The sequence below is a fragment of the Astyanax mexicanus genome, chromosome 2, assembly GCF_023375975.1.
Source record: "Astyanax mexicanus isolate ESR-SI-001 chromosome 2, AstMex3_surface, whole genome shotgun sequence".
Classification (NCBI taxonomy): Eukaryota; Metazoa; Chordata; class Actinopteri; order Characiformes; family Acestrorhamphidae; genus Astyanax; species Astyanax mexicanus.
In genome coordinates, this window is record NC_064409.1 from 9,075,172 (window position 1) to 9,103,055 (window position 27,884).

The window sequence follows — 27,884 nt, forward strand, 5'->3', positions numbered from 1 at the left end:
ACTTAAAATTACAATATCTTTGAAATAAAATAGGCATTTCTGTACAACAGCTGTTCTTAATCCTAGTCCTGGAAACCTTTTTGCAAAAAACACACCTGATTAAATTCTCTCTGTCTGTGGTGGCTCATGTTAGTGTTCCTCTGCAATTTGTCCCCCTGTCTACATGAAATCATTGTTTTCTATCACTGAAAAAAATAAGTTTTTCATGTGTGTATGTCTCAGTGTTCCGGTATATGGATGGATATGTGGATTAAACTTATATATATATATATATTCTATTACAATATACAAAGCTACACAGAGTCCTATACAGGGTTAACATATTTATGTAAGTGTTTTGACTTACAGTGAGTCCAAGAAGTATTTGATCCCTTGCTGATTTTCTTCGTTGGCCCACTAATAAAGACATGATCATTCTATACTTTTAATGGTAGATGTATTCTTACATGGAGAGACAGAATATTAAAAAGGAAATCCAGAAAATAAATCTAAGGAATATATATTAATTGATTTGTATTTCATGGAGTGAAATATGTATTTGATCCCTTAGTATTCATTAGCAGTTCTGGCTTTTACAGACCAGTTAGACACTCCCAATCAACTTGTTACCTGACCTGAAGCCACCTGTTCTCACTAATCACTTGTGTGAAAAACACCTGTCCACAGAATCAGACAGATCACACAGATTTCAAGTCTCCAACATGGGTAAAACCAAAGAGCTGTCACAGGACCTCAGAGTCAGAATTGTTGACCTTCACAAAGCTGGAATGGGCTACAAAAAGATTAGTAAGGTGTTGGATGTGAAAGTAACAACTATTGGTGCAATTATCAGAAAGTTTAAAGAGTATAACATGACAATCAACAGACCTCGGCCCGGTGCTCCAAAGAAGATTTCGCCTCGTGGGGTGGCAATGATGCTGAGAACGTTCAGAAATCGTCCTGCAACCACTCGGCAGGAGTTAGCAAATGACCTGAAGGCAGCTGGGACCACAGTTTGCAAGGAAACAATTGGCAACACTTTGCGCAACAATGGATTCACATCCTGCAGTGCCCGAAAGGTACCCCTGCTGAAGAGAGCACATGTGGAGGCGCGCCTCAAGTATGCCAATGATCATTTGAAAGATGAACCAAGTTATTGGGAGAAGGTTTTGTGGTCAGACGAGACCAAAATTGAACTTTTTGGCCTCAACTCCACCCGCCATGTGTGGAGGAAGAAAAATGCTGCCTATGACCCCAAGAACACTGTGCCCACCGTCAAGCATGGAGGTGGAAGCATAATGTTTTGGGGGTGTTTCTCTGCCAAGGGTACAGGGCTACTTCACCGCATCACTGGGAAGATGGATGGAGCCATGTACCGCACAATCCTGAGGGACAACCTCCTCCCCTCTGCCAGGGATCTGAAAATGGGCCGTGGTTGGGACTTCCAACATGATAACGACCCTAAACATACAGCAAAGGCAACAAAGGATTGGCTCAAGAAAAATCACATTAAGGTCATGGAGTGGCCCAGCCAGTCGCCAGACCTCAATCCGATCGAAAATCTATGGAGGGAGCTGAAGGTCAGAGTTGCCAAGCGACAGCCCACCAACCTTCATGATTTAGAGAGGATCTGCAAAGAAGAGTGGGCCAAAATTCCCCCTGGTGTGTGTGCTAAACTTGTGGTTAACTACAACAAACGTCTCACCGCTGTGCTTGCAAACAAAGGCTTTGCCACTAAGTATTGAGTGTGTTTGGCAAGAGGGATCAAATACTTATTTTCCTCATTGAAATACAAATTAATTAAAATATATTCTTTAAAATTATATTCTGGATTTTTGTCTTGATATTCTGTCTCTCCATGTTAGAATATATCTACTATTAAAAGTGCAGAAGGATAGTGTCTTTATTAGTGGGCAAACAAAGAAAATCAGCAAGGGATCAAATACTTCTTGGACTCACTGTATGTGTGAACAGAAATATTTTAAATATGGTGAAAGTGAACAAAGACATCTGGATTGATATGGACATATCCTTAGAGGAAAGAGGATACAAACTGTGCAGAGCCATAGGAATGACCTTGTATACCTATAATCTAAAACTTTACAAGACCTTCTCGCCCACACACCCATAGAGCACTTGACCATACTAATTCCTAATGGTTTTATTTTGTCAGCCAGCCCATAAAAGGTTCGCCATGTGTGGAAAAAAATGTCTTAAAAACAGGAGATACAGAAACAGTGTCACAGCTGTTGTTACAAAAACATAAAAGTACGTACTGCTTTGTACTTTTTGTTTCAGTCTGTTCTACTGTGTCAGAAAGGGTGACGAATTGGGTCTTTAAACACAGGCTGCTTCCTCCATTGTCATTTGCGCTGGGACTGGATCTTCTGAAGCAACAGCTCCATCTGCAGATTAAGGTTGGGTTGACCCTTCTTGGTCTTCTTCTTCAGCAGTTGATATTTTTCCTGTTTCTTTTCCTTGTACTTCTTCAGAGCTTCCTCTCTCTGCTCTTTGTCTTTCAGATATTCCTACAATAAATACAACATTCATTCAGGCATCAGTATACAGTAATACAAGTAAAACAAGAAATTAATAAAATGTAATGTTCTGTTATCCTTTTCTCTCTTACCTCTCTCTTTCTCTCCCTTTCCTCCTTTAATGTCTCGTATTCTTGCTTTGCCTTCTGATAGGAAGACATTTTCTTCTTTTTTGTGTACCTCTGTGAGTCCTTATGTGAACTGAGGAGACATTAAAACAGACTTTAGCAAATCTCTTTGAAGACAGTTTAAAGAACACAAATTAAATCAAACAATAAATAATATTTGTAATACTGTATGGAATATCTTTCAATGGGATATTCCCATGAAAAGATTTCTTAATCTAGACCAATCATATTTAAATTTTCACACCAACCATTATTATCTAGCAATAGGGCTGCACGATATTGGAAATAATTTAAATTGAACTATTTTTCTGCTAGATATATTATGATATTACAAAATACATTACCTTGGTCAATAGTCCAAAGTATCATGTTATTATTCATGTCCAAGAAATAGTCGAGGAGAGAACACAATAACAGAATAGTGTGACTGGCTAAAATGCTGGTGAGGTTCATTCACATGTATCCAAACATGCTAGCACCCACAATGGTTAATAATAGGTCAGAAAAATAGAAATAGGTCAGAAAAATTTATTTAAGACATATCCATATATTGTACACTAAGTTAATGTAAATTAATGTAAGTATCATGCCAAACCTACTCTGTTTATCACATAATTGATATGGGAAAGATTGATATGCCGCTTCTGAATAGTTTATGGAGAATAAGATCTTGGCCAATTTTTCTCATGTATCAAACTGCAAAACTTACATTAGATAGCATGTGATGCAACTTAACTATTGCACATGGCCAAATTGCAAGTGATAATGACAATATGATATAGTGTGCTGCTCTACTTAGCATGTACATTATACATATGCATGTACATCCTTTCTACCTTTGAGCGTGTTCAGTTTAGCAACATCACAAAATCCTAACCAGTGAAACAGGTGAACAGTCCCTGGACTGAGCTGTTATTAAAACATACACACCTCTCGCTCTGTGAACTCTGTGGTGGTTCATTAGATGAATCCGCAGAGGCAGATTTCTCCACTGAGTCGGGGGATTGGACAGAAGCTTGTGTCATGTCCTCTTCTTCATCCTCATCAGTATTAGCAGCTTTTACTTTTCTCCTGCGATTTCTATTCACTTGCTCTTCTTCCTCCATCCTCTCCTGTTCAGCCATGTAGAGATGCTTCAGGTGTTCTGGATAATTGTCTGTCAGCTGTGGCTTGAAGTCCTTCATTCTCCACTTCTCCTTTCGGAGGAGTTTATTGTATTGGCGTTGTGTTTTCTGCTTCCTGTTGAAGGCAAATCCCTGACCTGCAGACAAACAACTACAAGTAAAATCTGATCTCTAGCAGTTTTCTGGTTAGGTGCTGCTTGAATTTTTACATTTGTGATTTGATCAAAAACAACTCAGACTTCTGAGATTTTAGTATAGGATTTTCAAAAGTGCACTTTAAATGTAACTGTTTTATACAGGGAAAAAACAAGCTTACTAGCTAACTGGACGGCATTAGTTTGTAGGGGGTCCTAGGGTAATTTTCTCTTTTAGAGGGGGGTGACTTACCTACTGTTTTTCACTCTCTCTGTTTTTCACTCACTTTGTGGTCCTCCGTCTAAAAGTTTGGACACACCTCTTCCCGTTCAACGTATCTTTTTTCTTTTTCATATTTTTTACATCGATATTTAATATTAAAGACTATGTTTAAGCTATACAGGAACACATGCAGAATTATTTAGTAAATAAATTGTATTCATCCAACCAGAATATGCTTTATACATTAGATTCTTCTAAGTGTCACATTTATCTTTGAGGACAGATCTGCACATTTATGGTATTTTAATGTCTTCATGAGGTAGAATCTAGATTTTTTTTTTTTCAGAAATCACTCTCTCAGTAGATCAGGATTAAGTCAGTTTAGTTTATTTCGGTTTATCAAAGTTACACACTTTTGTGGAAAGTGACAATATTACAGAATTTGAAAACATCTTAGGTAATAACTGAAAAGGTGTAGTCTGAAGTTATTGCTTATTTTGAATACCCTTTTTATTTTGTTTTTGTTTTATATGGCAATCTTATACAATCATATCATAGACATAAATAATACAGAATAATGGCAAAATGTTAATCAACATATCAGAGCCTCCCATCATTAATAATTGTTCATTCCTCGTATTTTCAGTTGCGGGTTTAGATCAGGGGATTGTGGTCGGGGGAAACATTTTTTTACTGTTTACTACATAATTCCATGCGTGTCCCTTAATTGTTTTCATGTTTTAATATTAATCTACAATGTAGAAAATAAAGAAAAAATACTGAATCAGGAGGTGTGTCCTTTTTACAGGTACTGTTTCCTTGTACATACTATTTATTACAAGGGGCAGAATAAAAAAAAATACATACCAAAACTCGCACTGTGTGCTAAACTTTTAGTACTTTGTTATTTATAATGCTTATAATGTGTTAACAATTGGTTTGTAACCTTTTTCTTCGTCACTTAGGAGCTTAATTAGTTAACTGAAAGCCAGACAGAGTGCTGTAAGAAACTTCACACAGCTTTTAAACTGTCTGTCACACACAGGTAGCTTTGTCATAATGGGTTAATTTGGATTAATACATGATTATTTCATCTTATAAATGAGTATCTTTTAAGAACTCACCTTCTTTTACACTCCCACTGTAAAACTTGTTCGCCGGGACCCATTTTCTCTTCTTTGTAACACCAGCTGCCCGGGGGCCTTTTGAATAATCCTTTTTTAGGTTTTTACCTTGAAACGGATTTTTACCTTTAAAATTCTGAGCCATTTTAAAGCGCAGTAGAAAAAAATTACACTCAAAACAGACACACGTGTGTACAGCGACGCAGCGCACCACGTGACGTCGCACAGTATTTTACGTACGCTCGGATCTGCAGACGTAACTAATCACACACGAGCTAACAGGGCCGGGGTGTTCTGTCAAGTTTGACTAACCATCGATATGTGCTTCTTTACGACACTGCGCATGCGCCGACCAACATTCTTTAAAAATACGTTTTAATATTTCTTATGATAATTCCTAAAGTTTTACTGGAAGCAATAAACAAACTGCTTGCATTTTCAAAATACTGTAAATATCAGTTACAATTAAAATAATATACTATAAAACTATAAGATAAAACAAAAAATCATGTTTATGACCTTAATTTTTTTACTGTACCTGATACAGTGATTTAGCCTCTTTTAGCCTATCCACATATGCTGCCTAGCCTTCTGCTGAGGGTATTTTCTAATACGGTTTCTAATATGTTGTTGTTTTACTTTTTAAAAATGAAATACTACTAGGGTAGCACGGTTTGACAAGGTAGCACATCTCGACTTAATACCGGTTAATGGCGGGCCTGCCCACTTAGTCTCAGAAAATAGGCGCACACCGCTAGAGGGAGCCAGCGAGCGAGTCCGAAATAAATAAGGGTAAATGGAGCTAAATGGCTAAAACTAAAAATGAAAATAGTTATTAGCTACTTGTCAAGGATATTCATTTACATTTAAAAAGTAGAATAAAGAATTTTGCTAAAAACGCGAGTAAGACAGACCAGTATATTTCACTTTTTCTACAGTAAACAGTTTTTATGTCAGCTCACATTAGCAGTAATGCTAGCGCCTTTACTGCTAATGTGAGCTGACTGGTTGACTGGTTGGTGGAGTCAGAGCACTGAGTTTAAAAGGTTTTAAAGGACCAAAATTGTCTGCGGTTGTCTGCGGTACTGAAACATTTGATATGCTCTGTGTTGAGAAAAATAGTACATTTTTAATTTAAATAAAAATATATTTTTAAACGATTATTTTACTTATTTTAGGAACGGCAACTTATTCAGTCTCACTTTGAATTTTCACCTTATTTCAAGAATAAGGAAAAAAAGCAGTCAAGTTATTCTGATACTTTAAAATAAAACAAAATCAGGTACATGACCTTAATTTTTTTTAACTTTACCTGATACAGTGATTTAGCTTATTTTAGCCTATCCACATATGCTGCCTAGGCTTCTGCTTCCAAATGTAAGATATAAAATCAGAGATTTAACTTAAAGTACAGGAAGGGCTTACTGGTTTCAAATGATTATAACCTCTGGAAGCTGTTTTAACCCCCTAGAATAATGTATTTACTGTATTTATTTTAATATTTTAGTTCTTTTTAAGCTTTGTTGCAATTTTTTTTAGTGACAAAAAAAAAACCTTATTGACTTGATTTTGCGTAATCGCTCCATTTGAACCCATTCATTTTTTTACTTATATAGAAGCGCCCTCTAGTGGTGTGATAAACCACGCGGAGATTTTTAACTGGGTGTTCTCCTCGCTATACGATCTTTGCTTTATTAAATATCCACATATTTCGTGTTTGTTGTATCAAAATTGAGCCCTAATCCCAAGTTCATTTAATAATAGTTGAATTTGCGCTGTGAGACAGTTGTTGGGTGCAGTGATGGGTGTTAATAGCGCTTTCTTACTGATCTCGGTTTAAACAGCGTGTCTCTGTGAGCGGCTAGCTATGCCTGGAAGGCTCTACGTCACTCCCCCGCTCCGTGTGTGTGTGAATGTGAGTTGTCAGCAGCGGTTCTTTATCCCTGTTGTTGTATTATGGCGGGTTCTGCTCTCTCTGCCGAGGAATTAAAGAGGAAGATAGACGCGGTTCGCCGGTTTCTGTCCGTGTCTTTAAGCATCGCGAACGCGCACACGGTGGACTTTTACACGCGCGGAGTTTGGGGGCTGTTCATGGCTGTGAGTCCAGAGGAGGTTTTGAGGGCTGTGAGTTCCGCTGCTGACCGCGCGGGGGAGTCAGAGGGTAAGATACACTCCTGTACAGAGACTGCGGCCACATCCCAAATCACTCACTACATAGGGTAAGAAATAGCCGAGATAGGCAAATTGGGATTCAACCAAAGACTAAATACACACCTCTAGAAAATTAAAATTAAGAGACCACTTCAGATTCGGAATTAGATTCTCTGATTTTGCTATTTATAGGTGTATATATGTGAGTAAAATGAACATTCCAAATAAAATATTGTCATTTAGAGCATTAATTTGCAAAAAAAATCAGAAAAAGGCTGAAATAACAAAAGCTTTCAGAACTCAAATAATGCAAAGAAAACAAGTTCATATTAATAAAGCTTTTAATAATTGATAAATATTCCAAAAAGAGTTCAGAAATCAATATTTGGTGGAATAACCCCGATTTTTCATGCATCTTGGCATGTTCTCCTCCACCTTACACACTACTTTTGGATAACTTTATGCCACTTCTGGTGCAGAAATTCAAGCAGTTCAGCTTGGTTGGATGGCTTGTGATTATCCATATTCCTCTTAATCATATCAATTTGATAAAGAAAGGTTAAAAAAAAACTTCATTTTAAGTGGTCTCTTATTTTTTCCAGAGCTGTGTATATAATTGTGAAAATGTGAAATGTGAAAAAAATGAAACTATTATATTATATTCATATATTTCACACAGAGTGATTTATTTTAAGTTCTAATTTCTAATGTTGTTGATAATTATGGTTTACAGCCAATTAAAACCCAAAAATCAGTGTCTCATAAAATGTGAATATTATATAAGACCAATTGGTACTTTTGGCAGTGTGAGCAGTGTGCCAAGTCCTGCTGGGAAATGAAATCTGCATCTTCATAAAAGTTGTCAGCAGAGGGAAGCATGAAGTGCTGTAAGAATTTCTAGGAAAACACTATACTGACTTTGGCCCTGATTTAACACAGTGGATCAACACCAGCAGATGACATGACTGCACTGTGTTCCTCTCCACTCCAGACTCTGGTCCCTTGATTTTCAAATGAAATGGACAATTTATTGATGGTCAGTGAAGGTTTGGAGAGACATGTGATCTGCTGGTGTTGATCCACTGTGTTTTATTATCAAGTCCAAAGTCAGTGCAGTGTTTTTCCACAAAATCTTACAGCACTTCACACTTCCCTCCTAAATTCATTAGTGTTATTTTGTGATGTACCAGTTCTTGGATTGATCTAATGTTTAGTTATATAATCTTTTTTTTGTTTTACAGTGAGTGAAGATGAGAGCTTTGGATTCTGTAACGTTACCAGAAAGTTGGTGGATGTAGAGGCTCTACTGAGGGCTACCAGAGCTCACTCTCTGCCAGGCCTGGGGGTGTTTGTGCAGCGTGAGGCAGTGTTGGAGACTCTGAGGGAAATGTGTGCAGAAAGTAAGCATTTTCAACTATTGATTAATTTAAATATTTTTATAAATAGTTTTAATGCTTAATATTTATTAGTACATGACTGTTTCAGTTTAAGTTGTTTTGTTATGTTGTTATTTATTTTTGTGTCTGTTTCAGATGAGACGTGCAGTAAACCCCTGGTACCTGATGAGTTTATGAACTCTAAGAAGGCTCATGAGGTTCCAGCTATGTCTGAAGTGGTGGCAAGTCTGGCCAAATGCTGTGGAGTCAAGCAGGTGCTTATTATTGTGTTAATTAATTAATAGGTATCTCATTTATTAACTACTTTGAAACGTATTTGATATGATTACGAAGTATAATAACCATGGAAAAGTACATAATTTTAGCATTAATGTTAATACATACTTAAATTACATACAAAATATATTTTTTTGGAACAACTAATGGCAACTTAAGTATATTTCAGTTGTAATTAAGCTGTATTTACATACAACATAAAAGCATTTGTTTGTTTTTTTTGGTATGACTTTTCCAAAATTAAGTAAATTTGAGTAAATGTGTTTTAAACATAATTTTTAAATATACTTGAAGTATATTGTAGATGTACCACTTTGCGTATTTATGCACATATTGTGTACATCTTAATGACAATGGACAAAAAAAAAACACACTAAAGTGCACTTTAAGCAGTATTTAATGCCACTATATAAATTTTCTGTCAGCATAAAGTTTAATTTAAAGATATTGCTTAAAATACATTTAATTTAAAAAAATACAAAGAAAGTATATTTAATGTGTATTCTCAATAAGTATATTAAATAGAAAATGCACTTTCAGTTTTCTTTACCTAATTGAACATAGATAGCTGTAGACTTTGGAGTTTTCTAACACAAATTCTTTCATAATTTGATTTTTTTTTAGCAGTTGACATCATTTAATATAATAGATACACAAAAAGACATAAACGATAATAAACTTTATAACACTAATGCTTTTAATACTGTTGATGTGTGGTGCAGCCATCCTGAATTCTAAAGTTCTGAAAATTAAGAGTATGCAGCATCACACTTAAAATAATGTGGGTACAAGGCTAAACAGTTCAAGTCTTAGCCCATACAGAGGTCTGTTCATTTTCAGGTGTTAACCAAACTCGGTGTGAAGCTGTGGTCACACAGAATGTGTGTAAATGTTACCTGCTGAAAATATTGAGGTGAGAGATTAGTGTGACCACAGCTTTAGGTCTTTAAATCACCACTTACTTTACATACGCAATCTTTTAACTTTTTTCTCTCTTTATCTCTCTCTCTCTTACTTTCAGGTTATAGACGTGGGTTCAGGTAAAGGTTACCTGTGCTCGTTCCTCTCCATGCAGTACGACCTGCAGGTGTTCGGCATCGACTGTTCCAGCATCAACACGCATGGTGCTCAGGAGAGGAACAGGAAGCTCAAGAAGTTTTCCAGAGCCTATCAGAGACACAGCAAAGCCATGAAGAACCAGGACGCCTCACCTAAAGACACAGATATAGAGACCAAAGAAGACGAGAGAACTAGTCAGCCACACACAGATTCTTCAGACCTGGATGGTAGAGGAGTGGAGGAGAGTGAAAATGAGAGGAACACCAGTGTGGAGAGTCTTTTTGCTGCTTCCTCAGAGCTGGTCACTGACAATTTCTCAGTCTCAAATGGACCAGACTCAGCAGACGCTGATTCAGAGAACAGTTTCTTTGCTGCGTTGTCTGCAGACATTGTGGAGCAGGCCTCTCCCCGTGTTCCCCCCAGCGAGCTGAGTGTGGAGGAGAGGGAGAGGAGGAAGAGGGATAACCTGGAGAGGAAGGCACGGAATGGGAGGGGAAACACTGACAGCAGCACCCTGTTTTCCCCACTGACTTCATATGTTACAGCAGAGACTGAACTCAGGACACTGATTACAGAGCTGGAGGTGAGGATCAGGATAATTGCATCACTTACAGTACATGTGCACTAGCATTTAAGCCTTGATGCATCCAATTTGTTTAAATGAAGAGAGACACCACATGCCTTGGTGCATGCTGGGTTGCGTTGCGTTGAACGCAGCTCAGCCCTTAGGTGGAAAATGAATCCGGCTGCCGCACTGTGTGACTTATTTGATTCACGATTCTGGATTCACAACTGAATTTTCTCACAAAATTTGGAACAAATTTGGAATTATGTAAAAAAGTAAGGAGACTTTCTCTTCTTTTTTTTTATTTCTTAAGTGTATAAACAAAGAAATCCCGGTATGGTCCTAAGTGTGAACAATGAATTAATCACTTGGTTATTAAGGCAAGCTATAGTGAATATATCATTGCCTAAGCGGAAAATAACAACGCTTTTGTGTATCTTTTACTTTTTATTTGAATTTGGCTGCATTTTAAATTTAAACACAATACTTTTCAATGTACCACTACATTACTGGAACTCGGTCGTTCCTTTTTGCTTGTGAGCTCTGGGTGGAGAAACTGTCATCTCTCCCAGCCCACGAGAGTCAAAGAATATAGAGCCAAAAGTTGTGCAGCGACTATGCCTCTCATATAGCGGAAAAAAGCACTTGTGTGATTGGCTTTAATCAAAAATGACTGACATATTCTCCGTCCTTTGCTTACGCACACTGGTTCTTTGGCCTGCACTAGCAGGATTGTGACCTCTGGTGTTCAGACAATGCAACTGCATAACATTCCAATTCAAAAGAACATTGAATTGTATGTTACCACAATGCACATTGTCATTTTTTTTTCTATTGAAATGCATTGTGTGCCAAAGCTTCAAGTCATTATGTATGACATGCCACATCTCATGAAATAGGAACTAGTATTGTTAATGAAGGCTGCAACGGCCTGGATGATATGCGTGTCAAGCCTCTGTCAGAGTTGCATTTCTGTTCACTTCATAGACAATTATAGACAGATACAACAGGTTACAATCATTACCACACACTGTGCTGTCCACGGGGGGCGATAGCAATGCCTATTATGATGTATCCCTGGTACACAAGTGATGCTCTGGCTCAAGAAAATGTAAAATAGTCATACTATTTCAGAAATGAAATTTCCCATCCATGTGTAGATATATATTAGCACATAAACTAGGCTTCAGCCAGACTCATCAGTGTTTAACCTCACTCATAAGATAGTACCTCGCAGTTTTTAAACGCATTTAATCCAAAAAAATTACATATTTTCGCTTTCTGTTTAAAACATTTAAAAATCAGTTAATGTTTAAAATCAACCAATTGTGTCAACCAAATGACGTACTGGTTAGTCCCTAAAGCCGGTTGCACAGTGAAAGAGACTTGAGCCAGTGGTCCAGGACCCATTTTACAGCATTGTTTTATTCCTTAATGTGCTAGAGCACAACACATAGAGTTTTTTCATTATTATACTAAATAATACAATAATATTTGATCTGTGACTTGAAAATTCAATGAAATGTAGCCACAGTTCGGCTTGGCAAAGCGTGGCGCGGTGCATTTAATGCAATTTTTCTCTGGTGACTCAGGCTGATGTGTGAATAACAACCTATTAGGCCAGTTGCTTCTGTATTAGCTACTAATTCTCCTGTAGAACTGGGAGTCATTCCCAGTGTTTATGTTCTTTTTAAATAGGTGCTTTACCGAAAGTAATGTTTGAATGGAATCTTATGAGTCTTGGCTTCACATGTACTCCACTTATTTAGCTGGGCCTGAAGAGTAACAGGAGAGCACAGCAGGCATGGGGTTCTAATGGAGAGCATCTTGAAGCTGCTTCGTTTTTCTGATGTGACGGCAAGATAGCAATAATTATTCCAATCATGTTAATTATGCTGATTATAGGAAATTAGGCTTGGTATTGGGAATGGCATTGTTGGTGCATGAGATGGTTCCATTGTGATGTTGGATGCGTATGATGAGCGTGATCTGTGCCAGCAGTCTGTGAGAGGCAAAGTGGATGCATACGTTAAACTGCATGCTGCCAGAATGATTTCAGCAAATTGTTCTCTCTTTCTTTCTTTCTTTCGCTCCCTCTCTCTCTCTCTCTGGCCCAGGATGCAGTCATGGTTGGGCTCCATACGTGTGGAGACCTGGCTCCCAGCACCCTGCGGATGTTCGTGGCCAAGCCGGAGCTTCAGGCCGTTTGCAGCGTGGGCTGCTGCTACCACCTCCTGTCTGAGCAGTTTGATCAGGACGGACACGGTGAGTGCACACCCAGAAACCCAGCGTATACACCCCAAAGCTGTTTTCAGTAAAAAAGAACTGAACAGTTACTGCAGGAGCTGAGTCACTTTCACCGCAGATTAAGTAATAATGAGGGACACGTCATTCTATTGGCTGACCAAGAGGTCTAAAGTGGTGTTTAACTGCTGTAATCAGTGGGAAATAGAGGTGTCACCCTAACTTATATCTCATATACAGTCTCATGGAAATGTTGCCCTATATTCATAAAACAGGCATAAAGATGTACAGTCCTGTGCAAAAGTGAAAGGTATTAATTTTTTAGGAGATACTTCTAAGGCAGTGTAATAGTTCAGCTCTAAAGTAATTTGATAAACCAGTTTTATAAAGAAAAAGAAAGTTAAAAGTAGAAAATAACAGGACTTTCCAAAACTTATGTTTAGAAACTTATTAAAGGGGCACGAAAGGGTGTGGAGCAGATTGAGAAGCTCTTATTGTGAAAAGGAATCAAAATATTTAAGCTAAGACTTAGAACAGTAGACCGAGTACACCAGAGTCCAGACGTTAACATCACCAAATGGTAAAAAGCAGAAAATGCTTCAAATTTTAAGGCCGAAATTATTTTTTTAAATTCTGAGTGAACTGTGGAGACTGCTTGCTGGAAAATCCCAAAGATTATCTAAAAAAAAAAAGTTGTTTTCCTAAGCTGAAAAGTAGGTAATTTGTGCTTATTGACTGGCCATTTTTTTATATTCTGTTAATAAATTGTTTGTAATTTGGTTATTAGTTTCCCCATGGTTAAAGTACTGTCCCCTTAAAAAGGTACTGATGCAAATGTTTCAAATGGCTTAAAGATTAACTCAGATGTTGAGATAACTGAGCAGTTTATATAGTTTAAGGATCAAAAATAATAACAATTGATTTAAATTTTTAGTTATTCATCCCAGCACTATGGAAAATTAAACTAAAATATTTCTACTGCAAAACTGGCAGAAGTAGGATTTTTCACATTAAATCTTGATCAGATTGTTAAGATCAGTTAAATTGTTAAGTTGTTGAGTTAAATCAGATTTGCTTGTCTGGATAAAAATCCTTAACCTGGTAAACGTAACTGAATATATGTGTTATTCGTTGAACTCATGATTGTTAGCTGCACTGTATGATTGCTGTTAGTTACCCATTTCACATATGATATGATATGCAAATGCGTGTGTGTGTTTTTTTCCGCTATGTATTAAAGAAAAGCTTAGGTCTGTGCCAGTGTAGAGCCATGATATCACATCTTTCTCAGCATGCTACCTCCCTAAAGACTTCCAGCTATCCCTGAGAGAACATATGGTTTCTAACACACACATACACACATTCACACACATACACACACACACACACTCCTGAGCATATAGAGTCACTCAGTGGGACTTGGAGAGCGTAGCTGGTGGAGGCTATTCAGCAGCGCTCTCTCTCATACTTTATGAGCCTGTCCCACACCAGTGGCTCATTTGTCACTTTCCTGTAGACCGTGGGGGAGGGATTATTACTTATTTTCCCAGCCAAGCAAAGAAGTATAAACGCCCTTAAAGGACCCAATACATTACACATGACAGGCAATAGAAATACCAGACCGTACTGGTAGACCGCCAAAAAATGGTGCTTCCTTCAGAATCACTTAGGGGGAAGAGAGGAGACACTGGAAAACTGACTTATAGAATCTAAACAGCGTTTTATGAGCATAAATGTGATGTTTTTGACCCCACAATTGCTGTGAATCAGGTTAAACTTTTTTCCAGTACAGCACAAGAACATTTTAATTTCTGTTTAACTCATAAAAGGTTCTTATAGCATTATGGATGTTAAGCAGATCACTACTGGAGTCAAATCAAGCTATAATATAATATGGTGAAGTGCTGGATGCAAGACTTAACAGTTTTAACAGTAGTTCTCCAGGAAGGATAACATTTATTTGAGGTGCTATTTATTACTATCTACTGCTATCTGCACACTGCATTACTAATGACAATTATCACAGCAACTATGCATTTAAAGTGGGCAGTGTGACAATGCTTAAGCTGTATTGTGATGTAGTATACTGTATTATAATGCAATAAACTGGTTTTGTTATATGGTACACACTAGTATCCTGATGTAGTACACTATTATTATTATGTAGTACACTTCATTATGATGTAGTACCCTAGCCTTTTTAAGCCTTAGACATTAAACATATCTATTGTAGCTAATTTAGAAATTTAAATGTTGACCCACCAGTATTTCGCCAGCTTTACAGTAAGCAGATCAGCCTGTCCAGTCAGACTCATGCACTGTCCAGCTTTGATGAGATACAGACATCAGTATGTAACTGGCTAACATCTGCTTGCTAGTGTTCTAGTGCTCAATACTGCACTTCTCAGGAGTGTTTTAGCTCTGTGTTTTTTTGTTTGACTGAGGCAACATATAGAACAGCCAATCAGAACAGAGCTCATTTATCTTACGTCTGTCTCTAAGAACACAGTACCAGAAACACAGCTTGTGTAATTCTAAGCAATGCATGAGGAAATGGTTGTATTTATAATTTGTAATTATGCCATTTAAAACTGTAAAATTATGCGATAAATCATGACAATGTCTGGAATGTAAAGCAACACAGAGTTTATAGTATATAAAAAAATTTAATTTATAAAAAAAAAATATATAAAAAACAAGAAAATGTAGACTATAGTATGATTTTCACTGGATGATGTACCTGAAAAATTGCGAAAATCCATTTTATTCTCTTTTATAGTTGTGTATGCTGTTTATTTTCTTATTGATATATTGATAATATGCTCACATAATAATACACAAATTATTTAATACAATACGTAAGGAGCAATGCCATTTAAAAAAAACTTTATGAAACAAATCCGCTGTTTTAAAAACCAAAAGGCAACATACCCGCTCATTCAAATCTATAGGCTTTTCTCACTAAGTAAACACTAGCTAAAATTGTAAAAATAATTATGTTTATAGAATATCCATATTTTGTATAGTAAATTATATAATTATTGTGACAGACCTAATTAGGGCAGTATATATTGTAAATATCGATATATAAAAAAATTACCATATTGTTCTATCACACTTCCTATGCAACTTACAATCTGTGTGTGATTGATTTTTTTTATTTGGTTTATGGATGAATGAAACTCAACAGAGTATATGATTAATTAATACAAATGTTTTAAATTTACTATTATTTAAAAAAATAAAATGTCATAGCCTGGACTTAATCTTATCTCATAAACATATACATGGCTTCAAATTTTGTGGTACTGTATATGTTTTTCTTGTGTCACTCCCCCTTAATTGGAATTCCCTGCTAGTCCTCAATGTGAATTAATCTGCATCTGGGCAGGCACGCTGTTTGCTTCTGAGTCACAGAATAAGGATGACATAAGAGCTTTTAGTAAAGCCATCCTTCACTGAGGGAGTTCAGAAGCTTCATCCCTACTAACACCACTTACCCCCAATCAGAGCAGAGCCGCTACGCCTGAGAAGAGCCAACAGCAACAGCAAACGAGAGCACAGCAGAATTAATGAGGCTGCTCAGGAGCAAAAAGCAACTGGTATTATTTTCAGCTCAGATTCTTCTCTCATATCAACTCGAGAAGCCCCTTTTGAGTTGGCCTGCTGCCAGATTTTCACACAATTGAAAGTGTTGAATGATGACGTTATCGTCTAAAATTGAACAGAGTGTTAAACACACGTGCAGTCGCACAGTGGAGAGTGTCCAGTTTGAGACCCCACAGTGACTGTGTATCCTCACTCAGTGTGAGCACTCGCACGCTATCGCGTCCCTGAGTGAAAGAAAGCGCTGGTGTTTGTGTCCCCTAAAGCATGACGCTCTGTGTTTTTCAGACACTCTTTCACACACTCGGGGTTTGTGCTCGGCTCTGGCTCTTGTTCAGCCTGGCAGGGTTTGGATTAGCGTGGTGGTTGGTGTAAACAGAGCTTTTGTTGCATTAGGAATAAGGCCTAAACACTCCAGCTCGAGCTCTTCTGATTGGCAGCCTGACTTGAACATGTGGTCCGCAGGCTTCTGCTCCAACAGAATGGTGAAACGGTGAAACAGCGGTGAATCGTGATGAAAATAGTGTTATGAAATGATTAATATCAGTTTTTAAAATTTGATAGACAGAGCCACAGTGAAAGTCAAGGAAAAATATGCTAGTACACACACACACACATTATATTCTGTATCTGCTCCAGGTTATTAAAACTGGAACAATCATGCTGTTCTTTGAATGTTTAATCTTAATCAAAGTTTGGGTATTTTTCATCAAGTAGATATTATACAACATTTTATTGATTTTCTGAATTTATTACCATATTTTTTGCACGGATTAAAAGGCACACTATCAATGAATGTCTATTTTTCGGTCTATCCACTATCCCGCTATTAATGCCGCCCGACAGCGCTACACCAAGTGTTTATCCAGTGGTTCATCCCACATAGCTTGTTTTACACTGTAAACATGTAGGCTACGTTCCAATATACTGACCTCTGAAAGGTGAAAGAGCTAATGCTAAGGGGGGTTAGCAGCTAATGCTAATGCCGCCCCAGAATTAGCATTAGCTTTAACGAAAAGTTATCCTTTACAATAACTTTTCTTAAAAGATTAGTTATCCTGAAATAGACTGCAGATTGGGTATATGTATCATAGTAGTATGTAGAGTATTATAATCAGTGTTTATCTGTATTCATGTATAGTTGTGTGTGAGTGTAGGATTGTAGGTATGTATGTACAAGTGCGTGTGTGTAAAAAGATATGTAGGTATATGTATGCTTATATATATATATATATATATATATATATATATATATATATATATATATATATATATATATATATATATATATATATATATATATATGTATGTTGTGTATAAATCTTTATCTTGTTTGATTTTCTGACCTTTTTAGGGGAAAAAAGGAAAAAAAAAAACAATACAAATATATATTTACAAAAGAAGTAAATTAACCAGTTGGAATTAGCTTGCATTGATGTGTACATTTACTAATGCTGCTGTCACTAAATTCAATCAGATCTTCACAGCAATGCTCTAGAGTTACCGGTAAGTGAAAAGCCTTTCCTGGACAGTAGAGACTGTTGTTCCAACAAAAGCAGGATACATTTTTTTAGCTTTTTAATTTACCACAGTTAAGAGTTTTTACTTTACATCTTACATTGTGTATGTGTATATATATAAGTCCAAGTTGTAAAATCACGGCAACTCACAACTTCCCATGCTGTATAATTCATTCATTCATTTATTAGTTGCAACACATCTTTCAGCAGTGAGGTCTACAAGCTGTTGTTTAATATAATAATATTTATCCATACTATTTTTCATCACTCCCTTCTATTTATCCTGAGCAGAGTGTGAGGCTGGAGTGTATGGATTTCCCATGAGTCAGTATCTGAGAGAGCAGGCATGCTTCTGTGGGCGGAATGCCAGGATGTCGGCATGTCTGGTAAGGCAGGGGAAAAAAGCAGATTATTGTCTTTGCTTAAACGTTTGCTTTTGATTTTGTTACATATGGTCCATTAAATTGATTTTTAAGTCTCAGCACCACTGGCTTTATATCACAGGCCGTGGATCTGTAGGTCTGCTCCAGCTCATTATTCTCACTCCTGTTGTTCACAGGCTCTGGAGAGGGTGTCGGTCGGAGGCGGGGTGAGTGACTGATTAAGTCGTATTCATGCGTCTGTTCAATATCCTGGATTTGCATATAGAGAGAGCTTTTGTGCGAGAGCTGTTTGTACAGCTGACAGTAATATAAAGACTATGCTGAATAATAATGCTGCCATTTCAGGAATTATGAATATGATTATTTATATAACTGCAGTTAGATGTACTGATATCGCTGATTTTTACATTAGACTTTCTTCTTTTTGTTGAGCATGCATGTGTGCGCATTCATGCAGTACATACACATGTTTGTGTGTGAGTATATGGATGTATTAATGTCTCAGACTTATCATGTGAAAGGTAATGTGTGATCTGATTGGAGCAGAGGTGTTAAGTGAGGTAATGTCTGATTGAAAATGTCTATGGTCGTAAACAGATGTGGACATTTCAGCATGTGGGATCATTTAAATATCAGTTATTTAATATCAGATAAATTATCCTTGATTTTTTTTCCATTTGTTCCAGCTTCCTATGGAATCGCTTTTCTATAGGGCAGTCCTTCATGTTATTCTTCGGGATCACTATGACGCCCATAAAAGGTAACCTATTATTATTATTTATTTAATTTTTTTATTATTATTATTATTAATAAACAATTTTTTTTTTTATCAAAATACAAAATAAGGTGTGTGTTATAAGAAACTTTCTTAAGGATCCATTGGTAACACAACTAATTTCATGTCTATTAGACTCTATGAACATACTCATAACGCATTATAATGCATTCTTAAGGCATTATAAACATGGCTATAAATATTTATAAAGAATCTATAACAAATTATAGCCATGTTTTTGTTCATTATTAATTTTGATTATAATGCATAAAAAAGCTGTGCGTCTAATATGTTACACATCATTCATCTGTCACTACTAATATAATCCCATAATGCACAATAATCATAATAATGCATAATAAACAATAATCTTGGAATTTGTGAGAACCTATGCACCTTGTAAGATTACATTAGTTACATATTAATTAAAGGTAACAACATCAATTTTCCATCATGTTATTAGAGAATAGAGAAAAGTGTATTTTATATATGGAAAGTAGATTAAACTGCAAAAATGGCAGCTGTTCATAGTTCTATAAAGTGGGTTATGATTCTTAGTCATAGTAATGTTCCATGCATCTGCTCGTGTAATGCTACATTGCATCACTTTCCAATTCGCATTTGTGTTCCAACCTATTTTCCAGCTGTCATTAGCCTGTCATTCAAACTCAAAGGCAGTTTTTATTTTCAGTAACAGAAACACCCTTTCCTACTGGGGTCTCTGGAGGCCAGTCCTGGTTGCCCCAGATCAGTTCACACATCTCCGCAGCATCCCTGCCAGCACATCAGTGTTTTGCTTTAGGATGCAGTGAGCTTTAGGAAGCAGTGGGGGGGCACTGAGGGAGGCCTGAACACTCCAGATATTTGATACTGACCTCACAGCACAGTGTGAGCCCTGATTCAGTGTTGACTGATGCTTCTGACTGCAAGCTGTGAGACTGAAAATAGAACTCAGGCCTTGAGTTTTGTGTGATCTCATTTCTGACTCTTTCAGTGTGTTACTACACTATGGGCCCAATCATACACCCTGCGCAAAGCATGTCGCGATGCTCTTTGCTGTCTTACACCCCATCAACAGTCTATTTTTTATGCCTTGCTATGGAATAAATCTACGCTGATGAGCGTGGTGGTCTGGAAGTGAGGTGTGTTCAGGTAAATTTCTGGCGTGTTTTTTTTATTTTGGCAGCAGAAAACATAGGTGGTCCACTGACTGAAATGAACCATGACAACAGTCAATCATCAGAGTCCATTTCTATAGGTGCACCCAGCATGCTACACCCCCGCTCACCCCTAAAATAATAACCTATAACTAATAATGGTTTGTACAACTCCAAATCAAACATCAATCGACTTTATTTCATTTGTTAATGTATAAACACAAAGAAAAAATAAGGAAAAGTTTTATTTAATTTGACTTTTATTTCAATGTAGACAATAGGCTGTGTTTTAGTAATCTGCAGGCGAACTGTCAACCATGCACCACGCAGCTTGATTTAGGGTGTGTCAGGGTGTTTTTGGAAAATAGGAAAACAGACCAGTCATGGGGTGTAAGATAGCAGTGAGCATTGCAATGCGCCTTACAGAGTGTAAGATGTGGCCTAATCTGTTTGTCTGGTCAACTTTGTTCATTCATCAATAAACATCTATTCCTGCATTTCAGCCCTGCAACACATTCCAAAGCTAATTTGGATTGTAAAGTATTTATTTTCTTTCCACAACTCTAAAGGGAACAGGTCAGACTGAACAGTACCCAGTACTGGTTTTGCATTGTCTTGTTGAAAAGTGCATGGATATCTCTGGAAAATATGTTGCATATGTTGCACTCAATGTAATTTTTGCATTAATACTGCTATAGTGTTATAGGTGTAATAAAACAGTCCCATTGATTCTGCGATTTGGCCAAAGTTTTCTTTTTTTTTTGCTTTTTCGGATTTGGTGTTGCAAGTCATGTTATTATTTGCTGATTTCAAGAAGTCTGTTGTTTGATTACTTCTTTCTTTTCTCCTTGGCAGTGAGAAGCGTGTTGGAAATGTTTATTCAAAAGCCTCCTCATTCGTGGACTACGTGAGAAGAGCACTCAGGAAATTAGATCTGGACGAATCAAAGGTGAGGAATGGTAACACTGAAGATGTGAAGGACAGGAACAAGCTGTTTATTTTCCTGTCCTTTCTGCTGACACACAAGTCATACTGTAAGTCTTATTTGGTTTCAGTATGCGGCTTGAAATAATCAGAATATATTAACAGCCATAATATTAAAACCACCTCTTTGTTTCTACACTCACTGTCTACTTTATCAGCTCCACTGTCCATATAGCAATAGCAGTTTCTAACTCTATACGTACAGACTGTAGTCTTAAATGAAATGACTCAAATAAAATCCAACTTGTTGTGTTTATCCGAGATTATGACAGGGTTTATGCAATCAACGTAGTTTATATTCTCTTCATCTGAAAACCTCATGTTTCCCTCAGTGAGATCTTGTGTCAGATATCTCTTACACTGTATTACTATAACCCATTATGAATACTAGCTTTAGTGTGTCTAATGCTGGGAAAACTCACAGATCACAGATACAGCTGAGGGCGATGGATAAGCATCATTTAATGATTGTGGTTTAGTGTTGATCCATTGTTTTGTGAATAGTCTTTTGTCTTTTTTTATTACCTCCTCTTCTTTATCTGCAGCTCTCAGACAGTGAGATCCAGAGTTACCATGACCTGTACAGCCCTAGGATGAATGAGATGGTGGCGTTTAACATGGTAAGCTCAGTATCTGTTTGCTCTAAACTGTATAAGGATGTGTATTATATCATGTTTCTTTCTCTTTCACTGCAACCAAGATGTGAAAAGTAACCCTGAATGCCTTCATTGAAAACAAAATGAGTGTAGGAACTAGTTCTAATTAGATTTCAGTTTTTAAGAATTAATTACTTTAATTTCTTGCCTCTTAATGTGTTTGAGTGCATGTGTTTGAGGTAGTTGGTATACAGTGAATAGCTATATTTGAGTAATGTTCTAATTCATATTATGACAAGAATTACTCAACTTAGTATAAAAAAAAAATTAAATAAAAGTCAGTCAGTCCGAAAGTTTTCTAATACTTCGAAAGTGTCCTCAAGTGCGGTCGCAAAGATAGTCAAAAACATTATGATGAAACTGGCACTCATCAGCACTGCCTCAGGAAAGAAAGTCCAAGAATTACCTATACTGCACAGGATGAGTTCATAAGAGTTATCAGCCTCAGAAATCGAGAGTATTTTGGTTGGTTCAACACTTTTAAGTTACTACATGATTCCTTATGTATTTCTTCATAGACAGAGAAACACTGATATAAAAGTTAGGAAACTAAGTTGTTTTATTTCAGTTAAAAATTGAAAAAAGTGAAAAGTATGTTACAACTTCATATTTTATGTTTAATTAACAATTTGCCCAGAGTTGCTCAGTAAAATGAGAAATATAATAAAATATGAAAACATACTTTTACTTGTTGAGTGGAATTCAATATGTAAGAAGAAAAATAAGACTTTTGTGTGGTTAGTTAATATATATAAAAATATACAGTAAATGTGCTATATTGTAATACATATCTTTATTGGGACATGATTTTTGGTTATATCTCACAACAATATCACAGCCTAGATAAATGGTTTTAAACTGTTTATGGTAGGGGTGTGCCACATTGTATTATACACTGTATATTTTTATATAGTAATAATGTGATCAACATAATGCATGCAATAAATCTAAATCTAAATCTTCTTTTTTTTGTTATACTTTTGCAGCATTACAAAACTGTTATATTATTTATTTTGTTACATTTTTGTATTATTTAATACAAATATTGTCTTGGTCTTGGTAAGTTACTGTTTTTTATATACAGTGAAGGCCCATATGAATGCCATAATAAATCAGTGAAGTTAAATGAACACTTGAACACAGTGCACATATAAAACCAAAATATAATCACTGTAGATATTCTATGTTGTATATTATAATGGGCAGTAAATTCATGTTGCTATATTTGACTCAGGTTTATGCTTGTTTTCTCTCTCAGCTGAAAGTGACATTGGCTCCCTGTATAGAAGGTCTCATCCTGCTGGACCGATTGTGCTACTTGAAGGAGCAGGTAATGAATCTCTTGTTCTGAGGGCACAGACCACAGAGAGACAGAGCCACTGAGATCTGTTTAAATTACCCTGCCCATTTACAGATTTACAGCCACTGTTAGGGTTTTTGTTTCTGCACAGGCTAAACAGAGACACCCATTCACTCTGTGATGAGTTTGGGGGCGTGGGGCCATAATTTTCCTGTCCTCCTCTCTGCTGGTCCATTGCTTTTGGGTCCTTAGCCAGTCTGGGGCATTGTCACAGAGGGATCTGTTTCAGCACCACAATGAAGTTTTCTCCCCAAGTGCTGGCTCTGTGTGTCCGCCTGTGTAATATAACACTACAAGGCTTCTTAATCCTCTTGTAATTAGAGGAAAAAAGAGGTCTTTGTAAGCTTCACTTGCACTGTTGGGGAGGGTCTTTGTTTCAGGCTGAATCTACATGCTTCAGGATTACACCACATATGTCTGTAATCACAAGACGAACTTAAAACACTGTTTCATGTTTCTCGATGACAGAATGTGCTGTTTTCCATTCCTAAGCCTGTTTCTGAAAGCTGCTGAAAGCTGTTACAGGGTAATACTTGTATTTTCCCAAGATGTAACAAATTATTAAGTGCTTATTCATGATTTTCCAAACTAGAGGCTTCTGACTTATGTTCTTATAAATATGGCAAATAGCTCTCGCTGTGGTTAGTTAGTGATCTCATTATATATCTCAGGCCACACATGCACTCTTACTTTTACATCGGAAGATGTAAAACTAATTAAATAGGAAGAGGTTTGTTCAGTGTGAAACCAAATCAGTCAAGTCGAAAGTTAACCTGGGAATTTACCTGCTCAAAAAATCCTTCCCCCTCAAACCAAAGCGTTTCTGTAATATTTTTTGTTTTAATGGGTATCACTTCAAACCGAGTTGCATTTCCACAATAATATATACTGCCTGGTCAAGAAAAAAGTTGCCACCTGGATTTAAGTAAATAAATGATCTGGAGTTGCTGCAGTTGGTCAGGTATAGGTTCAGCAACAGTATGTGCTGAAAGAAGGAGGTCAGCTGGCCACCTGAATAAACTGAATATAGACCAGGTTATTCCATCAATGGATTTTTTTCTTTCCTGATGGCACAAACATATTCCGAGATGGCAATGCCAGGATTCATTGGGCTGGAATTGTGAAAGAGTTCAGGGTTCAGGGAGCATGAGATCATCATTTTCACACATGGATTGAGAGAGTTCACCACAGAGTCCAGACCTTAACCTCATTGATAATTTCAGAACATCATCAGTACAAGATCCTGGTGAAAAAAATAAGCAAAATTGATTGAAATAAATCTTGTGACTTCGCAGAATCTTATTGGAACAATAAAAAGTACACGCGTGCCACAATCAAAGCTAAAGGTGGTCCAACCAAATATTAGAGTATGTGACCTTTTTTTTGGCCAGGCAGTGTATTTTAATACATGATGTTGGCCATTCACACTAAAGATGCCACATCCTATTTTACTCCAGTTTGCTCAGACATACCACAGGTTTTCAGTGTGTAGGGGACTTAAAGTGGCATAAAATTGTTTTTTAAAAAAGTTTTTTTTTTATGTGTAGGAAGTAAGTATGTGACTGTTTGTTTGGGGTCTAAAATGCTCATATGTTGTTTAACCAGCCTGTTTACAGGCTTTATCCCATATTTTTGGGCCTTATTAACAATAATGCTCATGCTTAGACTGCACTTTATCCAAATAAGAACCCAGGGAGGACAACAGATTGCTCACTAGGCCTGCGCAATGTGTGACTTGCCTTTAGTCAGCATTAGCTTAAGCCTTAAGCCTGTTTTTTTCCAGCCTCCACCCATACACCCACCACTAGCCATCAGCTTTGGCGTGTGGACTGGGTGTATATAACTTTTAGGGGTTAAAACTGTAAGTCCAGACTGTTACATAACAGTCTTGGGGATTTTGTAATTGGCCTGTTTTACAGTTCTATTGTGTTTAGTATGTTTTGATTTTGAAAGAGACAGAACCTTGTTTAAGATTCACATTCTGTCACTTTCACATTCCAGAACTCTCATTATTTAACTTTGCCAAAATAAATAGATAGATAAATTTTCCATTCTAGGGTTACAAACTGTTAAGAGATCTTAATCAGTTAGGTGAACAAGTTGACCCTGATTTCACATATATTATTACAAGACCATGGATCAGTTCTGCTGCACAGCTGGCACCGGCTCGGCCCATTCCACACGTCTATTTATCCTACAGGAGTTTAGAGAGCAGTTTAGAGTTACACCTCCGTTTCCCCTCTACCATAACACACTTTGAACATAAAACCCCCACCCACACAACAGTGTCAGTCAGGAACGTGTGGTTAAGCCAGCCGTGAGGCCATTTACATAGAAAACAGAAGAGTTAAAGGAAATCTGATTATAAGTGAGGATCGCAGGCTGCCGGATTCTCCGGGGATCATTAATATATGGTCTTATTGCGTTCACCCGGCGGTCGTATAAACCTCGCTGATATGTTTGCCGTGCAGATCTCTGCGGTATGCCTTTGTTAGACATTAAAAGGGCTTGTTCCTCATTAAAGGTTCTCGATGACAGACATGTGAGCTCCCAGTGCACATATGGAAATTAGAGTCACACCAGACCTCGTGGCATTTCTGCTTGTATAAATCATTAATCTGTGAGCTCTGCGTCTGCTGGAAATATGAATGTGCGCTTTGGTGAGTAATTGTGGGGGGCTGTATTATATGGATTATGGCTGAAGCAGCTTGGTTTTATCTCAGCTGAATGTCATACCTAACTACATGAGCTCTTTAGCTGGTGAATAGAGCAGTGATTGCACTCAATCAGAATGATTGTGCTAATATAAGCTATATTTAGGAAATGTGTTAAGAAGACAATGGGTAGTAATCTGTCAGATATCAAATGATGAACTACAGCTTCTTAACCTGTGATTTAAAATCACTTTTTGAATACTTTAAAATATTGTTTTCTTATTATATAGGTAGCAATTATTATTATTATTATTATTATTATTATTATTATTATTATATTATTATTATTATTATTATTATACCAACAAACATAGCGCACATGTTGAAAAGAAATGATATCATACGACACAAGCACTTTGTAGAATAAACATTTAAAACTGTTTATGAAAGTTTGTGTCACAATAAATTGGTTGTTTTAAAAGTAAAAATAATGACACAAATTACATTTTATCTGCATGTTGTAGAGCTAATTTCCATATCCATACTGCATTTATATTATTATTTATATTTATATTAGGAAAAAATATATATTTCTGCTAATATGTTAGTCAGCAAGTAAACATTAACATATTGACACATTAAAGCAACTATTAAATACAAAATAAGAAAACGTTTCAAGTCATTATAAGTTATTGTAAGATTTGATTTCCAGTCATTTTGGAGTGTTTCTATTGATTAATTCATTGTGACACAATGTAATGGAAAACTGCTAGATTCATATTATATTTAAAAAAAAAATAGAGATAAAAGGTTTTTACATGCAGCTACAATATACGGAACTGTCTCTTCTGTTTAGCACATTTATTTTTACTTAAAATTAAAAAAGGTGTTTGTAGTCTTATCGATACTTCATAGCTTTATCAAGCTATTTATCTACATTTTTACATTTTTATCTGTAACCATGTTTAGTTTTTTTTTTGGTACAGTACTTTATATGGCCCTATAATATCAATATGTATCTTCTAAAATGAGAATACCCTATTAACTCCTAAATGTTTTTGGCAGGAGAGCGTCTCTTACTCCGCCCTGGTGCAGCTCTTCAACCCACTTCTGTCACCCAGATGTTACGCTGTCGTCGGAATAAAGAAACATGGAGCATCATGAATTTCAAAGATTTTTTACCACAGCTTTGCTTTTTTTTATTATTTTAGGCTTTTAAATTAAATTGCTCATTTTATATACGTATGAGTCTTTGTGTTTCATTTACCATATCAAACCGTACACTTTTTCCACATCTGCATCTATAGCTGCGTAATTTGTAATGAGGATTATAAATCACAAACAAGTGATGTGGTTTTCGTTCCATTCTGACTCATCTGGGGTCTTTTTATCTCAGAATAACTGACTGAATTAAATTAGAGCTAAACAGGATTAAACACCAGCGCACCGTAATGAGTGTAGATGAGGAGAATCAGATGGAAGCACATTATTCCCTAAACACAGATCAGGATGTGAGAATGTGACTTCCCAAGAGCCTACACGAAGGCTGCGTTTAGACACGCAGTCAGAGCGCATTTCACATATGTGAAGCATTAATACACGTGATCGCATGTCTGATACGTATCTGATATTTTGCTTATAATCTAAACCACCCCACGTCCACAACAATGTGTAGTTCCTGCTTGAACCGCATGTATGTTCTGTGTGTAAGCAGTCGTGCCAACACTGTGTTCAAACACACAAATCCGATCAGCCGAAGGCAGAAAAGCTGATTTTAGGCTTTACAAAGCTGCACAAGTACAGTAGAACCAGGGAATTGGGTTATGCATTGAAAATGCTGGTCTATAC

The 27,884-nt window shown here is 36.7% G+C and overlaps 2 protein-coding genes across 2 annotated transcripts; one reads left to right on the forward strand and one right to left on the reverse strand.

Moving 5' to 3' along the window:
• Window positions 1–2,125: 2,125 nt before the first annotated feature.
• Window positions 2,126–5,472, reverse strand: ccdc59 (coiled-coil domain containing 59). Its single transcript, XM_007252410.4, has 4 exons — window positions 5,250–5,472; window positions 3,575–3,905; window positions 2,609–2,717; window positions 2,126–2,507 (listed from the first exon to the last, which is right to left on the reverse strand). The coding sequence occupies exons 1-4, from the start codon at window positions 5,392–5,394 to the stop codon at window positions 2,343–2,345; spliced, it is 750 nt and encodes a 249-aa protein (XP_007252472.3). The 5' UTR covers window positions 5,395–5,472; the 3' UTR covers window positions 2,126–2,342.
• A 775-nt stretch (window positions 5,473–6,247) lies between these two features.
• mettl25 (methyltransferase like 25) lies at window positions 6,248–27,280 on the forward strand. Its single transcript, XM_007252414.4, has 12 exons — window positions 6,248–7,410; window positions 8,642–8,800; window positions 8,933–9,051; window positions 10,095–10,715; window positions 12,815–12,962; window positions 18,359–18,453; window positions 18,627–18,656; window positions 19,137–19,210; window positions 21,238–21,331; window positions 21,912–21,986; window positions 23,281–23,352; window positions 27,102–27,280. The coding sequence occupies exons 1-12, from the start codon at window positions 7,206–7,208 to the stop codon at window positions 27,198–27,200; spliced, it is 1,791 nt and encodes a 596-aa protein (XP_007252476.3). The 5' UTR covers window positions 6,248–7,205; the 3' UTR covers window positions 27,201–27,280.
• Window positions 27,281–27,884: the final 604 nt, after the last annotated feature.